The sequence below is a fragment of the Zosterops lateralis genome, assembly GCF_965231275.1.
Source record: "Zosterops lateralis genome assembly, chromosome: 28".
NCBI lineage: Eukaryota > Metazoa > Chordata > Aves > Passeriformes > Zosteropidae > Zosterops > Zosterops lateralis.
The window spans coordinates 2,541,797-2,558,415 of NC_139788.1; the positions used below are offsets into that span (position 1 = coordinate 2,541,797).

Sequence of the window (16,619 nt, forward strand, 5' to 3'; positions counted from 1 at the left end):
TGGAACTGATTTTTTTTTTATGCCCACATCAATGTGTACTTTTTTCAATGCCCAAGGCACAGATAATTCTATTAAGAGAAAAACCAGAACGTGTAGGCTTAAGCCAAACAGCCTCCAACTCCAGACTCAGTCTTACAAAACATGTCCCAAGGCCTGACTCATCGTGGCTCCCTTGTACAGCAGGGACTCTGCACCTCACAGCAAAAACGCTGAAAATCATTAAAAGAACAAAATCCCAGCAGCTCTGTTATTGTTCTATGGGTTTAAAGGAGCATTAGCAGCACCAGAAGGACATTGCACTGGCTGGGAACGCTCTGCTGCTAATAAGTGTTTTTAGGAAGGATGGGCCAGAGCTGTGTTTTGGGCAAGTATTCCCCAAGGTGCTGAGCTTGGCCCTGGCCCAAGCTCTGCTATCAATTAACACTGCTTCAGTTCAGCTTTGTTCATTTCCCCAAGGTGAGGAGCTTTCAGATTGCTGTTACAATCTGGCAGTAACATGGATGTGGGCTCAGGCTCTGCAGGCAGAACTCGCACGGATTTGATTTGTTAGTGCACCATCCATGGAGTTCTTTACACGCACATGAAAATACGCGGTGTGGGGATTGTTAATTTTTAAAATTCTTTGCCAGTAGCCCAGAAAGAGCAGCTCCATGTGCCTGTGAACAGCCATCAGCACTGCCTTGTGCTTGAGTCTCTGCTGAGGCAGTGCCCTCTGACCCCCAGAGTCCCACCAGCTGCTCAAATGTTCCCACCAGGAGCCGCAGTGTCTGTCTAGGAACCCCAATGTCCTTCCAGCTGCTCCAGTGTCCCACCAGGAGCCCCAGTGTCCCACCAGCCACTCCAGTGTCCCACTAAGAGCCTCAGAGTAACACCAGCAGTCCCAGTGTCCCACCAGGAATCCCAGTGCTCCTCCAGCTGCTCAAGTGTCCCACCAGCAGCCCAAGTGTCCTCTAGGAACTCCAGTGTCCCACTGGCCACCCCAGTGTCCCATGAGCACCCCAAGTGTCCCACCAGGAGCCCCAGTGTCCTCCAGGAGCCCCAGAGTCCCTCCAGCTGCCCAAATGTCCCACCAGGAGCCCCAGAGTCCCATCGGCAGCCCCAGTATCCCACCAGGAGTCCCAGTGTCCTCTCTGAGCCCCAGTGTCCCTCCAGCAGCCTCAAGTGTCCTACTAGCAGCCCCAGTGTCCTACAAGCAGCCCCAGTGTCCTCTATGAGCCCGTGTCCCTCCAGGAGTCCCAGTGCCCTCTATGAGCCCCAGTGTCCCACCAGCCGCCCCCATCCATCAGCGAGAGGCAGGGATCGTTCCTGCCGCTGTCCCGAACCATTTCCATCCTGTGTCTGTGAACAAACACCATTTCCCAAACAATGGGGGCTCCGGTGCCAGCGCCCCCCCCGGGCCTTCCAACAACCCCGCGGCCCCGGGCCGGTCCCGGCCACACCGCAGCGATCCGGGGCAGCGACACGGAGCCTAGGAGGACGTGGGGGACACATGAGGACAGGAGGGACATAAAGGGGCTTCGGGGCCGGGCCGGGTCGAGCCCACACGCGTTGCTGTGGCAACCGTGTCCTGAGCTGCGGTCTGCGCCTGCGCCGCCCTGAGGCGACTCCCGGAACTGCGTCACACAGCGCCGGAAGTTCCGCCCGCGTGTCCCCGGCCCGGCCCGAGCGCTCCGGGCCTGTCCCGTCACCGCCACTGTCACTGTCACCGGCACCGGCACCATGGTGAAACCGCGCTACAAGGGCCGCTGCTCCATCAACCCCTCCCGCGCCAGCACCAATCCCGGTACGAGCGGGGCCGCGGGTCGGGTCGGGCCGGATTGAACCGGGGCGGGCCGAGGTTGATGTTCTCTTGTCTCCGCAGATCGCATCAAGGGCGAGGGGGGGAACAACATGCGGGACCGAGCGACCATCCGGCGCCTCAACATGTACCGGCAGAAGGAGCGGAGGTGAGGGCTGTCGTGGCCTGGCCGCGTTCCCGGGACCGAGTCAGGGACAGGCGACAAAAGGGCTCGGTCCGGCCCGGTGTCGCTGTTCTCTGTGATCCTCTGAGCTGTGGAGCCTCATCCCGAGCTCTGAGCAGCCCAGGGATGTGCCAGGATACAGCTGGGGAACACTCGATGCCTCTGTGTGGAGTGTCGTGAGAGTCAAACCGCACAGAATTCCCGAATTCCCAAAGGAGAACAGCTCCAAACTCGCCGCAAAACACCTGAGGAGTTTCAGCATCTTCACAGAGAGTTCCCCTGTTCCCCTCTGTGCCACTCTCAGGGGAGCAGCTCCCACCGTGTCTGTGCTGTGACAATTCTGAGATTCCTGATTCACATCAGCGTGTTTGGGTGATTTTGTCAGATTTCCCCGGGTTTGGAGAGCAAACAGGGAGGAGGGGTTTTGAAATGTTGCTGCATTCAAAGCAGGTCTGATCCTCTGAATGCTGTGTGGAGAATCCTGCAGAGCTGGTGGGCAGAACTGCTGAAAAGGCTTTGTGAGAGAACACAGTGGGATCTGCTAGAAAACAAATAGAAAAAGAAAGAAAAGGTCCTTGGTGCCTTTTGCAGCCCCGTGAGCTGTTCCTGGGCTGACACAGCAGCTGCAGGACGGGTCTAGCCAGGCTGGAGTGAGACCAAGGGCTGTGGCTGCCCTGGCTCCTCCTCAGGGCTGGATTAACTCACCCTCTGGTGGAAAACACCAGCTGGAGGTGAAGGGTCTCTCTGCATTTTGTGTTTCTGTTTCTAGCCTGGGACACACAAGGGCTGGAGAGGTCAGTGCTGCCCTTTGTGCCCTGACATGGCTTCATTTGTCCCTCAGGAACAAACGTGGTAAAGTGATCAAACCTCTGCAGTTTCAGTCAACTGTGGCCCCAGGCACCATGGCAAGAGTGGAACCAAATATCAAATGGTTTGGTGAGTTCTGTCCAACTTCCAGACTCAGAAAGCTTCAAAACTGCTGAACTTTGTGTGTTGGAAGGTGTTTGTTTTGGAATGGTGGCCTGAGAGCTGGGACAGGTGCTGAGAGGGAGGTGAGGGATCCCTGCTGTTGTTGATTGAACAACTCAAACATTGTTTGGTTACCTAAAAACAGAGGCCAGATAAAATTAAGGGAATAAAAAGCAGTTTTGTTTATTGAAAGGCCTGCAGGTGCATTTCAGCAGATGAAGTCCTCCAGACCTACACCTAAAATGGACAGTGGTCACAGGTTTTCACACTTTTATAAATTTGGTCCATTTGCTTATTGGGAGTTCATCTTCCAATTCCAGCTTCAGGTAATGAAGTCATTGACCCCAAATTTGCTGCCCCCAACTCACTTTAGTTCCCATTTTTCAGGGCCTGAGGCAGTGAGGTGTCCTTGATCCCCAGGCCTGGAGAGGAATTGTTGTGTCTGACCCAAATGGGGAAGTAGCAGCTCACACTGTGTGTGGAGTTTAGAGTTATACACTAAGGAATTGCAGGATTACAAATATATGAAGAATATAAAAGCTGAAATCATGAGGCATCATTATCACCCTTTACCTGTACCTGTGCTTTAGGGGTTTGCTCTGCACACACTCCCCTAAGGGTGGTTATTTGGCTCCTGTGGCTGTTCCCCATGTTTTGCCCATGTGTAAGGCTGTTAAATAAATTCTAGAATTTCCCATAAATGGTGGGAAAGAAATGCATTGGCTGCCTACTTGGGCTTGATCTCAAGTAAAACCCTTTGGGTTTGTCACTGGTATTTTTGTTCCTAGATAAAAATTCATGTTTTATTAGTGCTCCCAGTTGGAGCAGCTGAGATCAGGAGTGGCCAAGTGCAATGTTTGTTCTCTACACTCAGGAAATACTCGTGTGATCAAGCAATCATCCCTACAGAAATTCCAGGAGGAGATGGAGACTGTGATGAAGGATCCTTACAGGGTGGTCATGAAGCAGAAGAAGCTGCCCATGTCCCTGTTCTACGACAGGATCAAACCACACGTGGGTGTCACTGCCTGTGCAGGTGTCTGCACACACTGATTTATTTACCTGGGGATATCTATAGGTATAGATATAGATAAAAATATATGTATACTTGTGCTGTCTCTGCTCACTCTGGGGAAATAACTGGGTTCTGAGAGCCTTGGGTAGGGCTTAATCCCCAAGTAGATTCCTTAGGGAAAGATGGTTCTGATTCCCTGTCATTGTGGGCATCAAATGTGAGGGCAAAGAAAGGTATATTATTTAATTAAAAATTCTCATTTTCCAGTAGGAAATTAGCCCAAAAATTCATCCCTGTGAGGGTGGGGAGGCCCTGGCACAGGATGCCCAGAGAATCTGTGGCTGCCCCATCCCTGGAAGTGTCCAAGGCCAGGCTGGACAGGGTTTGGAGCAGCCTGGGACAGTGGAAGGTCCCTGCCCATGGCACAGGGTGGCACTGGATGGGTTTTAAAGTCCCTTCCAGCCCAAAGCCTGTTATGATTCTATGATAGATAATGCTCCTATCATATTATGATCTGATTTAGATAGGTTCGTGTTCCAGCTGATGTTCCAATGCCTCTAACAGCTCCTGGGCCTTTCTTGGGGCTTCCTCACCCTGCAGACACTCACATGATGAATTTGAACTCAAATACGTGTGTTTTATCCCATATCAGAAATTCTTGTTCATTCAGCCTTCATTTCTAGTACATCAAGTTTTAGTTATTGCCATTTTTTTTTCCACAGTATCTAAACCATTATTTTGGACTGTTGGGTAGTTATTTTGTTGTATGGAAACTTTCTAAGTTTGTGTCATAAGAACATTATTTAAATTAGGGGAAAAGTCATGTTAAAATGTGCATTACAAAAACAAATTGCTTCTTTCAGCAATGGATTGTTTGCTGTTCCAAGACAAGCTGGCTTTCATTGCAAGCTTCAAAATCCACAGTTTTGACTGTGATTATTGCTGACAAAAATCTGAGAATTTGGCGAGATTTGTGCCCTCATTAGAAAAACAAGAAATGATCAAAGATAGCAGCTGAATTTTCATCATGGTGCCTGTAATTGCATTTGACACCATTTATGGTGGGAGAAGTGAAGCATGGTTCTTTGGCGAGTGCAGAGTGTTTTGTTGCTTATTAAATATCCACTCTTGTGTTTCTCAAAGCTTGAGCTGGAAAACTCAAACATTGTTAGGGAAGTGCCTGTCACTTGTTACAGGCTGCCAGAGCTGTGTTGAGCTTGGGGTTTCTTTCCTGCTTGTCACGAGAGATGGGGGAAAAAAATGTTCTTGGGGTTGTTTTTTTGGGTTTTTTTTACCAACCTGTTTTTCCTCAGACCGCCAGAGTTCACATTCTTGACACAGAAACATTTGAAACAACGTTTGGTCCCAAATCACAAAGGAAAAGACCAAATCTGTCTGCGAGTGATGTGCAATCTCTGGTGGAAAATGCTGAGGCCTCATCAGAGTCTTATGACCAGGACAAGGACCGAGACCTGGTGACAGAGGACACTGGTGTAAGGTGACTGAAAAGGAAAAATGGTTCATTGTTTGCATGTATGAAAAGCCAGCCTTATTTTTAAAGAAATATCTGGTACCTCCATCAATGCTCTTTCTGTGTGAGGAGGAAGGAAAAGGAGATGAACTAAATTTGGGATTTTGGCTAAATGCCAGTGTTACTTGGGCTTTGTCCCCTCTTTTGTCTGTAAATGGCTTAAGAGAAGAAGATCCTGACCCTGTGTCTGTGGTTGCTGATGTTTCTGGTCATGTCTTCTAGGAATGAAGCACAAGAGGAAATCTTTAAGAAAGGACAATCCAGAAGAATCTGGGGTGAGCTCTACAAGGTAAATGGCACCTGGAATTTGCAGCAGTCACATCTGTCAGCCTTTACACAGTTAGGGACTTCAACACAGCACTGAAATCCTGTACAGCAACAATGAGGGAAAACTCAAAAAGAGCAGATTTTAATTTCCAAATCTCTGCCTGACTGAGCTTGATTCTTGAGCTCTTGTCCTACAGGAACAAACATTCTTAAAGTACGTGGTCTAGAAGAGGACTGGCAAAGTGAAGGTTTAAGATTCTCTTGAATTCCTGGGCCTTCACCACAAGTAAAAAGAGTCATGTTTCATTAAGTTTCTTTAGGCTAAAAACATCTGGCATGTTGATGGGGTCATCTTGGGAGAGCTCTGACCCTGAATTCTCCCTGAGCCACCAAAGCTGAAATGGACACTGAGTGAATTGGGGTGGTACAAGCAGTTTCTGTGCTCTCAGTGACTCTTAGGTGTGAAATTTCTTGGTTTTTTGCTCTGAATTTCTGAATGTAGCTTAAAACCTTTTCATTTGGATCGAAAAAGCACTGGGAATGCTTGAGCAAAACAGATTTCAGTAAGAGGCTGCCAAAACTGCAGGAAAAAGCTGTGAAACAAATTCACTTGGCTTGAAGCAAGTCATAAAATGACAGCTCCCTGCTGTAGTTGCTTCGTGGACTAACAGCAGGTTCCTGGTTGGTTGTGTGTTTCATATTGGTCCAGAAAACATCCTTTATACCCTGATCCATTATGAAATGGTAGAAGGGAGTTGTTGCTGAATGGATGGTGAACACTGGGGGTTTGTTTGCTGCAGCATTTTAGTTTTCCCATATAGGTGTAGTGTTTGCTTTTTCTGGTGCATAAGAACAGGTAAAAGTCTTTCAGCTGTCCAGGCTGAATTTGGAGGGGATTTAGGAGAGGAGAGAAGAGAAGAGAACATCAGTGGGTATTAATCTGAACTTCACTGGTCTGTGAGGAAGTAGCAGTGTGTGAGGGATACAAGGTTTTTAAATTAATGATCTAGTTTCAGCTACCACTAGTTTCCATTTGGGAGGTACAGATATTTTTTCTTTCTGCAAAGTCCTTTACTTCTGTGTGAACTTTTTTTTTTTTTTTTTTATTTTTCAGGTGATTGACTCATCAGATGTCGTTGTTCAAGTTCTGGATGCCCGGGATCCCATGGGCACTCGCTCCCCTCACGTGGAATCCTACATTAAAAAGGAGAAGCACTGGAAACATCTCATTTTTATCCTGAACAAATGTGATCTCGTTCCTACCTGGGTCACTGTAAGCACAGTCCTGCCTGTTGTTCTGTGGACCTTCTTTGTTCCTGTTGTGGCTGTGCTGTAGCTCCTTGCCAGTCCCCATGCTGGTCTGGAAGGCTGAGCTGCAACTGGGGTGCTGGGAGTTCTCTGCTTGCCTGCAGTAAAAGTAACAATTACCATGTAAATCTGTCCAAGTTTGGCCAAGTTGAGCAACACACGCCAGCCACAAATTCCCTACTTCCTCTGTCTGGATTTAACAGTTCAGCTGTTGTCTCCAGAGTGTGCTAAATGTTAGTCTGCCTAGGATCCATATCCACCCCAGCTGGTTTGCTTTATGTCATTAAACTAATGAGTTTTAGCTAGCAATGAAGGCGTTTTTGGGAAATTGTTTGTCTTTTATACAAACAATACTCAGTGCTTTTAGCTGTTGGGTTGGGGAAGTGCTTCAAAGGTTCTTCCCTAGCAATGCTCATGGCCAGCTGCAGTTGTGAGCCCAGTGCAGATGCTGTGTGCTCCTCTCTGGGCACAGAGTGTCACTCTCCAGCCCTGTGTCTCTAACCCAGTCTCCTTTGCCTCTCCAGAAACGCTGGGTTGCTATCCTTTCCCAGGAGTATCCAACACTGGCTTTCCACGCCAGCCTCACAAACCCATTTGGCAAAGGTGCCTTCATACAGCTCCTAAGGCAGTTTGGAAAGGTACAAAACAATGTGGGGGATCTGGGGTTGGTTTGGGGGGTTACTGTGTGTGGTCTTTTGTTTTGTTAGCATTTGTGGGTTCAAGACTGCAGTGGTAATTCTGTCCCTCACTCCAAGGTATAAAACAACGTGTTATTTCTCACCAGTTACACTCTGACAAGAAGCAGATCAGTGTGGGATTCATTGGTTACCCCAACGTTGGCAAGAGCTCAGTGATCAATACCCTACGGTCCAAGAAGGTCTGCAGTGTGGCCCCCATTGCAGGGGAGACCAAGGTAGGAACATCCCTGTGCTAATCCTAATGACCTTGTCAGGTTCTGCACTGACCTGCCCAGGCTGTGTGACCCTGAGGAGGGGCTAATGCACAGTCCCTGCTCTGAGGCACTGCTCTGGCAGCATTCCCAAATTGCCACTCTGCTGTACTGCAGGGCTGTGATGGGAATGCTCAGCTGCCCTCACTCCCTGTCTGTGCTCTCCTGATCCAAATGCTGTGTCAGGTCCTGTTTCTCTGACTCTGATCTTCAAAAATTAAACAAGGAGTGTGTGGAAGGTGCTGATGGGGAGCTGTTGATCTCTCCATTAAACAAGGACTCCATGGAAGGTGCTGATGGGAACTGCTGATCTTTTCCAGGTGTGGCAATACATCACCTTGATGAAGCGGATTTTTCTCATCGACTGCCCCGGAGTGGTTTATCCATCAGGAGACTCAGAGACAGACATTGTGCTGAAGGGAGTGGTATGTATCTGCACTGGGTGCTGGAAAGCTTGGCTTGTTGTCACTGTGATGCTCTCAGAGGGTTGATCCTCTTCTGTGAAATCTGCTTTTCCAGGTTCAGGTTGAAAAGATTAAGAGCCCTGAAGACCATATTGTTGCTGTGCTGGAAAGAGCCAAAGCAGAGTACATCAGGAAGACTTACAAAATTGATTGCTGGACAGATGCAGAAGACTTCCTTGAGAAACTTGCTGCCAGGACTGGAAAACTGCTAAAGGTGAAACAGCTTCCTGCATTTATGGGCTGGAAGAGCGTGTGGCCTGTTCTGAGCATGGGAAATGGCAATGTTTCTGTTGCTCACAGGGCATAGGAGGGCTGTGTAAACAGGGACATAAACTGATCCTGTTTTTTCTCAGGGTGGTGAACCTGACTTGCAGACTGTGAGCAAGATGGTTCTCAATGACTGGCAGAGGGGCAGAATCCCTTTCTTTGTGAAGCCACCAAATGCACCGAATGAAGCCCCAGGTCAGCCTGGTGCCCAGGTAAGAACGTGATGCTTGTGCCTCCTCTTCCCACATATTTGATTTTCCTAATGGTATTCACTGCTGCCCTTTCCATGATGTTTGGGCAGTGCATGTCCTGGGCTCTGCCCAAGCATGGTCCTTCAGATGACACCTGCATTTGGTGAGGACAGGTAGCAGTGCTCTTTACTGAGATGTCTGAGTCATTTCTGGCTACCAGAAATGTCAGTAATCATGTTGTCATCTTGGGCTTTTTCCAAAGAGAGAAAATAGAAGTTGTTCCTGTAGATGGTGGGACAGACTTTGGGGATGATATATCCTGCTCTTCCTTGCAGCCTCCTGTGTTGGAGGCATCTGTGACATCCATCCAAGAAAATACTGAGGAGAAAGTCTCTGAGGTGGTGGCAGCAGGTGTGGAGCCAGCAGAAGAGGAGGACAACACAAACAGTGAAATGAGGCAGCTCATGTCCCAGGTCCGGCAGAACTTTGGCAGGATTAACGTGGCACCTCAGTTCTCAGAAGAAGACCTGGTTCCTGTGGATGTGCCAGATTTTGATGACACAGACACAGGTTTTGATGATTCCTTTAGAGAGGAAGAGGAGGAGGAGGAGAATGAGGAGAATGAGCAACCTCAGGATCCGGGAGAGCAGGAATTGCAGGTGGCTGCACCAGGTGCCCAGGAGAGCTCTAAAACAGTTCTTAAGGCTTTGGAGGACAAGATTGCAAAATACAAAAAATTTTTGGATAAAGCCAAGGCCAAGAGATTCTCAGCAATAAGGTACCTGAATCTGTCCAATACATTGCAGAGGGAAAAAGGGTTGATGAGGCTCTGCTGTAGTTTGACTCCATTTCTGACTTGCTTGACAAGTTCCCCTGTGCTGGCACAAACAAGTTGTCACAGCTTATCTGGCTTAGCTCTAAGGGTTGGAAATGGGGCCAAGCAGCAGTTTGATTTTGAAAGATTATTCCAAGAGCTGCTATTTACCAGCAAATTAAAAATTTTCTCGCTTTTGGAAAGCTGCCTCTTAAACTATGGATTAGAGTTACCATTATCTTGGTTTTCTGGGCAGCAATATTGCATCCTTGATATCTCCTTGATGTGGGGTACTACCAAGGCTGGGTGTGCCTGGGTGTTCCTGCATGTGCAGTGAATCCTGGCCCATAAAGCAGGCCCAGGTTTAGCAAAACTCACCCACCAGCCTGGTGAGGACTGAGATTTCAAGGTTTAAGTGCTCTGTTTTCTCTCTCATATAGCACACAAGCACAGTAATCCCAGCAACAAGGGTATTGCAATATTCTGGTGCAAAGACTGGCTTTGATGCTGACAGGGGACTGGGATCTGCTGGAGTCTGATGGCTTCTCAGAGGTGGTCACAGTTTGTGTAACAACAATCTTTTATTGCTGGTTTTATCTTCCACAGAATCCCCAAGGGACTGAGTGACAAAGTGTTTGCAAAATCCATCCAGAAGGCTGAAGAACCCAAAGAAACTGAAGACAGAGGTAAAAGAAAATTAGTAGATGTTCTTAATTTACATTTGGAAATGCTACGAGCCAGAGAAAAAAAAATTACATTAGTGGAGAAGCATCCACTGGATCCTGTGTGCAAGTTTTCTCCTAAAACTGCTTAAATCTCCCTCTAGCTGACCCAAGGGCTGCTGCTCATCCAGTGTAGCCTTCCTATAGAACAGCTGTGTGATGGGAGAGGTCCCTCTTGGTGAGGGAAGATACAGTGAGGTCAAAGTGTTGAGTTCCAACAGCCTGAGCTCTGGGCAGGCTGCAGCCAGGGCAGCTCCCCTTCCCTGGGAGTTACAGAAAGGACTGGATGGAGTTTAGGATGTTACAAAAGCAGAAATACTTCAGGCTATATGGTTTTTTTTTTTTTTAGTTGTAGTCATTTTTAGTAAAGGCACAATCAGGTGGAAGAGCCCTGTCCTGACAGGACTGTGGAATTCTCCTGGACTTGAATGGGGCTGGAGCAACCTGCTTCTCCAGAGCAGTTTTCACAGTAATAGCTGTGATTGCCTCGTGAGGAACATTCATGTTGTTTTGGTAGAAGCTCTTAAATACAGCCAAGGGAATTTGTTGCTCAAGGAGTTGAGATGGTTTCCCTCAGCCTGAAGTTCTTCAAACAAATGAGTGTTCTGGGAAGATACCAAGTGCATGATCTCTGCTGTTTGTAGGGATTATAGAGAATAAAAGAAAGAGGAAAGAAGAGGAGGAAAGTGATGATGATGATGACCAGTTGCGTAAAAAGCCTTTTAAGAAACTCACATCCAAAGAGGTAAGTATGCTTTCCTATAGTACAACTGAGCAGGGAAATGAGCTGGCTCTTTTATCCTTGGTGATACCTGTTGTCACTAAAGAGCTTTGAGACTTTGGGCACGAATAGAAGGGGAATGAAAACTAAATTTTCATATGAATATTCTATGACAACTTCTGTCACCCCCTTCCTACCTGACTATACACACCAGACTGGATCTTGTATCTTGCTGGGCACTTCTGTAAAGACTGAAGCGGAGCTTAGGGAGGGGTGGTTTTCTATAGAATCACATCACTAACATTTTGTTTGAAATAATTTTATTTAACTCGTGTGGAATGCAAAGTGAACACCATTGGAGGGTTGCAGACAGCGAGGCTCTGGATGCTGGGGATTTGCTAATGTGTTTTGTGTTTGCAGAGGAGACGAGCCGAGAGGCAGCAGCGCTCCAAGAAAGTCGGAGTCCGGTATTATGAAACTCACAACGTGAAAAATAAGAATAAGAACAAGAAAAAAACTGGCTTGGAGGGACAAAGATCAAAGCAGAAAAAATACTAACATAAGCAATAGCTGCTTATTCTATTAAATTTTACATAAAACAGCTCTAGTATGCGGTGGCTTTTTTTACTATAAAACTTGCGGTTCCTGTTCAAAGCCCAGTGTGACCGGTCTGTCCTGGCCCCAGCAGCAGCATCTCCCTCTTTGTTTCTGCATCATCTGAAAGTTCTTTGTGCTCTTGGAGCTGATGGTATTTCCACACTGCTGTCCTAGGCCAGCAAACACTGCAGTAGCCAAACAGCTATCCCAGTCTTGCTCAGTGGTGGGGTTTGGGTGGGTTTTCTTCTGGAAACTGGCTTTATGGGGTTTTTCACAATGACTACAGGGAATTCTCTTTCCTGTGTTCACTTGCTAATGTAACCAGCTGCTCATGGAGGTACCTCAAGCAGGGATTTCATTTGCTTCCACTGAGAAATGAATCTATACCATTGTGCCTCTTCATTTTACTAGAAACACACCCAGAGTTTTGTTATCACCTGTGCTCAGTTACTGCTGATGTTCTGACAAGGGATTTCCATGGACAGTTGACAGAATGAGCTGCCATTTCTTTTCTTGCTGCATGTGATTTACTTTTCTTGTAGGCACTTTTATATTGTTTCTGAACCTTCTACAACGTTTTCAAACTAATAATGCCAGAGAGATGTTTGCACTTAAAAAGGTTTATTAGTTATTGCTCTGAAGGCCATTAGCATGTTACCAACAGGCAAGTCCCAGACAAGCTCACTGTTCAAAGAGCTGACTGCTGAGATGGCTCTGAAGGAGGGAGCAGTAATTAATGAAGCTCTTGAATTTCAACTCTTCAAGAGAGAAAGAAAGAACACAGTTACACTGCCTGCTGTTACTCGTAAGTGAAAACTCAAGATCGTTTTAGGAAGACAAATCTTTGTCACTAATTGCAAGCTTCTTGCTCTGACAGCTCTTCTGAGCCTGCCTTGAGGACAACAAAACAATTAACTTTTTGCTGCAACGAGGCATTCAAGTTGGGCCTGAAAAACAAATGAGACAGTGAGACAAGTTAGATTCCCTAACCTAAAAAAAAATAAACTCTCAGTGCTGTGAAGGGCTAAATTTTCTGTTGGATGTTCACAGCAAGGAGCTGAGGGACACTGTGCTGCTGCCAGGAGAGCCAGGCCAGGTTTGTTCCCCAGCAATTCCATTCCTACATGTTTTATAAATCAGTTTGTCGTTCCTGGCATGCACACTTGTTGCATTCTGAGGAGAACAGAGCTGCCCTTGGCTCTGTTGTACGATGAGGGACCGAGTTTAGAATGTGAAGCATCGAGGGGGAAATTAAATAAAAGCTGTTGAAACAGTGGTCTGAATTCTCTGATTTCAGGCTGGACTATGTGAGCTAAATTAAGTATTTGGCTCTCCAACACTTGAAACATGGACTGTCTCTGGGACAAGAGTAGCTGGGAACAAACAGCAAGTTTTGTGATTGCTGAGACAATTTGATACCAGTTAGTGGATGGATGGGAGCAGCCACCACAACAACCCACAGCAGTGGCACACACAGCTGGTCAAGTGCAGGTACTTCAAGGAAGAAACAGATTCAGGGGCAACACACATCTGAGCTAAGATTTTGTGTCCTAAAACATTCCAGGACAGCCTGAAAATGTGAGTTAGAAAGTAGGATCTGCAGGAAAAGCAGCTTGCTCTAAGGGAAATGTTTTCAGCTGCAGCCAGAAACATTTGAAACAATGTTCAGGGTGACATTCTTTCCTTACTCAAAAGATGTGGGATTCTTTTCCTTTTAAAAACAAAGCAGAGAGCAGAAGCTCTGTGTTCTCCCCAAAGCCACATGCACAAACAATTATCCAGTCCCTGCACAGTTGTTCTTGGGTAATATTTAATGTTAAATGGTGTGTTGTGTTACTAAGGCTTTAATGGTTTTAATGAGAATTTTACCACTAGTATTTGGAATTCTGGGGTTTTTACTGACCTTCAGCTGCTGGTTTGTCCGTTTGAGGAACTGAACCTCCTCAGTGTGTTTCTTTTCTTCTATTTCTCGCCGTTCGGTTTCCTGCCTTTCAATAGCCTCACATTTTGCTTTCTCTTCACTTACTTGTTTTTCCAGCTCCTTCTTTTCCTCTTCCAGCTCTACAATCTTGGAAAAGAGCAGGGATGTCTCAAGTTTTGTTGGCAAATAGTCAATTTTCAGTTAAGATGGGATTGATACCTTGAGAAGCTACCTAGAACAGAGGCTAGACAGTGTTAAAGGAATAAAGTAGGTTTTTTTAAAAAGGCTTTCAAAGGATACACCTTGGGCAGTACAAGAGCCTGGCACAGGCTACACCCAAGATGCACCACAGGTCACGAGTTTTCACACTTTTATAAGTTTTGATCCATTTCCATATTGGGGTTAATTGTCCAATTACAGCTTCAGGTTATGCAGTCCCATCTTCCCAGTTTGCTCCCCTCAATTCACTGTTGTTTGCACTTTCTGGGCCTGAAGCTGCAACAGTGACTTTAGTTCTCAGGCTGGAAAAGAATTGTTTTATCTGACTAAACTGTGAGGAAAACTTGCTGACACTCTATATGAAGTTCAGAGTTATACACTAACGCAGTACAGAATCTGACAAATAGGAGAGCTAAAATTTAAGGCATGAGAACAAAGTGGTGTGTTGTAGAACAAACTTCAGAAGTGGAGCTAAGCCTGAGGACAGTGAGTATTTCGATGGTCTTTGCTGCCATCCCGTGGAAAAGGAAACAATGGATTTAAGGATATAAAATCTTCTATTTCCACCTCACTACTCACTCTTTTCTCCAGGTATGCCTTGCCCTGATCAAACTGAAACAACGGATTTAAGGATCTAAAATCTGCTATTTCCACCTCCCCACTCACCCTTTTCTCCAGGTGTGCCTTGCCCTGCTCAAACTGAAATAATGAATTTAAGGACCTAAAAATTTGCGATTTCCAGGTACAGGAAGCACCTCCCCACTCACCCTTTTCTCCAGCTGTACCTTTCCCTGCTCAAATCGGAACAACGGATTTAAGGATTGAAAATCTGCTATTTCCAAATCTCCACTCACCCTTTTCTCCAGGTGTGCCTTGCCCTGCTCTGCCTGCAGCGCCTTGCGCACGCCGAAGGCCACGCTGCTCTCGTACAGAGCCTGGTATGCGGACAGGGTCATCTGCAGCTCGTCCCGCACCCGCAGCAGCAGCAGCCCCCGCTCCGCGCAGCTCACCGTGGTCTGCCGGATCAGCTCGTCTGCAAAAGGAGAACAGGGGCTGCAGAGCCTCCAGCTGGGAGGGCTGTACAGGCACAGGGACAGAGTTGCTCCTCTCAGCTACTCACAGATAAAAATTATCCCTGTGGTTGTCCAGATGCTGCACTCAGAGTCCTGTAAAAACTTCAGAGGGCTCCAAGCATTACCTTGTTATCTACAAGTCTCTCAGACCTTTTCTATGCAGCCTCCCACGGACAGATCTGGCTTCTTTTTCTTCTTCTTTTCCCTTCCTTCTGCAGTTTCAGCTCACTCTTTCCTGTCCCTACCACAGCCTAACCCTGTCTGTCCCTGGTACAGTGGCTCACCTTATCTGTCCCTTACACAACCTCCTGTCCCTTCCTCCTCACAGCACTTTAATTAACTCTTTACTAGTTAACTCACTCTTATCACACCCACAGCTGTGAGAGAAAGGCTGTTCCCACTTTTTGGTACTTAACAGCTGCAATATTCTGGAGGCAGGACTGCCTTTAGCACTATCTCTGTCTGCCTCCCCACAGTCCCTATTACAGGATGGTGTAAAATAGGGTTCTGGAAGGGTAAATGTGGCCCTAAAGTGTCACTGAGGTGTAAATGGGGTCGTGGAAGAGTAAAGATGGTTTTCAGAGAATAAATGGGGTCCTGGAAGGGTAAATGGGGCCCTGAGGGAATAAAGAGGTTCCTGGAAAGGTAAATGCAGGCCTTTGGGGTAAATGGGCCCATGGTTAGGACATGACATGTATTAGAGACAGGAGTAATTGATTTGTTTTGTTCCATTGCAGTCTCAGCACTGGTAAAAGCAGAGTGGTGGTGCAGCCCCTTCAGGTAATGCCAGTGATGCTGATCCCCTACAGCTGTAACAGCAAACACTAAAAAATGTGTGATGATTGTTGCAGTCATGGGGGAGCCTTCAGAGGATCCTGCTCCCCAAAGGCCACCCCTCACCTTCGGGAGACCAGCACTGTGTCATCAGAGTGTCTGGCTTTAAGTCACTTTAAATAAACTCGCTTTAAGAGAACAACTAAGAGGATTTAAAGCCGTTTTCCTGCCAGCTCTCCCTGTGTGTGTGTGTGTGTGTGTGTGTGTGTGCACTGACCGAAGCACTGCGTGTAGAGCTCCCTGCGCACCGGGCACAGCCCGGTCTCCCGCGCCTGCCGCTGCTGCAGCTGCCGGTCCAGCTGCTCCTGCAGCTGCACCACGTCCCGCCGGGTGCTGGGGGCCGTGGACACCTCCTGCACCCAGAGCTTCCGCGCCTCCTCCCACTCCCTGCCGGGGAGAGAGAGAAGCACCGGCCGTTACCGGAGTCACCGGGTGAACCCCCCTCACACGCACACCCCGGGGTGCTGCCAGCCCCGGCCCCGCTCACCGCGGCGGCAGGATGAGGTTCAGGAGCTCCTGCGGCTGCTGCGAGGAGGGGAGGCTGGCGGGGCTCCGCGGGGGCGGCCCTTTCTGCGGGGAGAGGAGAGCACGGCGCTGTAACAACGGGCGGGGGACCGCGGTACCCTCTGCCCGCACACCCCCGGCACGGGTAGCGCTGTCCCCCTGAGTGCCCCGCGCTGTGGCTCACCCCCGCGGAGCCCCGGTCTCCGCGGCGGGACACCAGCATGGGCTGGCTGTAGCGCAGCAGCGACTCCGGCGGCGCCGCCATGGCGGCCGCGGCCCCGTCACCATGGCG

General features: G+C 47.9%; 2 protein-coding genes across 2 annotated transcripts; one reads left to right on the plus strand and one right to left on the minus strand.

Annotated features, from left to right (window-relative positions):
* Window positions 1–1,644: 1,644 nt before the first annotated feature.
* GNL2 (G protein nucleolar 2) lies at window positions 1,645–11,780 on the plus strand. The gene is made up of 16 exons (XM_083879414.1): window positions 1,645–1,783; window positions 1,862–1,946; window positions 2,803–2,897; window positions 3,805–3,944; window positions 5,259–5,443; window positions 5,699–5,765; window positions 6,858–7,016; window positions 7,576–7,689; window positions 7,836–7,964; window positions 8,321–8,425; window positions 8,520–8,678; window positions 8,818–8,943; window positions 9,258–9,700; window positions 10,343–10,422; window positions 11,103–11,203; window positions 11,600–11,780. Exons 1-16 carry the CDS (start codon window positions 1,720–1,722, stop codon window positions 11,735–11,737), a joined length of 2,190 nt encoding a protein of 729 aa, XP_083735540.1. The 5' UTR covers window positions 1,645–1,719; the 3' UTR covers window positions 11,738–11,780.
* Window positions 11,781–11,796: 16 nt separating this feature from the next.
* On the minus strand, window positions 11,797–16,607 carry DNALI1 (dynein axonemal light intermediate chain 1). The gene is made up of 6 exons (XM_083879415.1): window positions 16,512–16,607; window positions 16,311–16,393; window positions 16,041–16,210; window positions 14,771–14,949; window positions 13,680–13,844; window positions 11,797–12,723 (listed from the first exon to the last, which is right to left on the minus strand). Exons 1-6 carry the CDS (start codon window positions 16,590–16,592, stop codon window positions 12,688–12,690), a joined length of 714 nt encoding a protein of 237 aa, XP_083735541.1. The 5' UTR covers window positions 16,593–16,607; the 3' UTR covers window positions 11,797–12,687.
* Window positions 16,608–16,619: the final 12 nt, after the last annotated feature.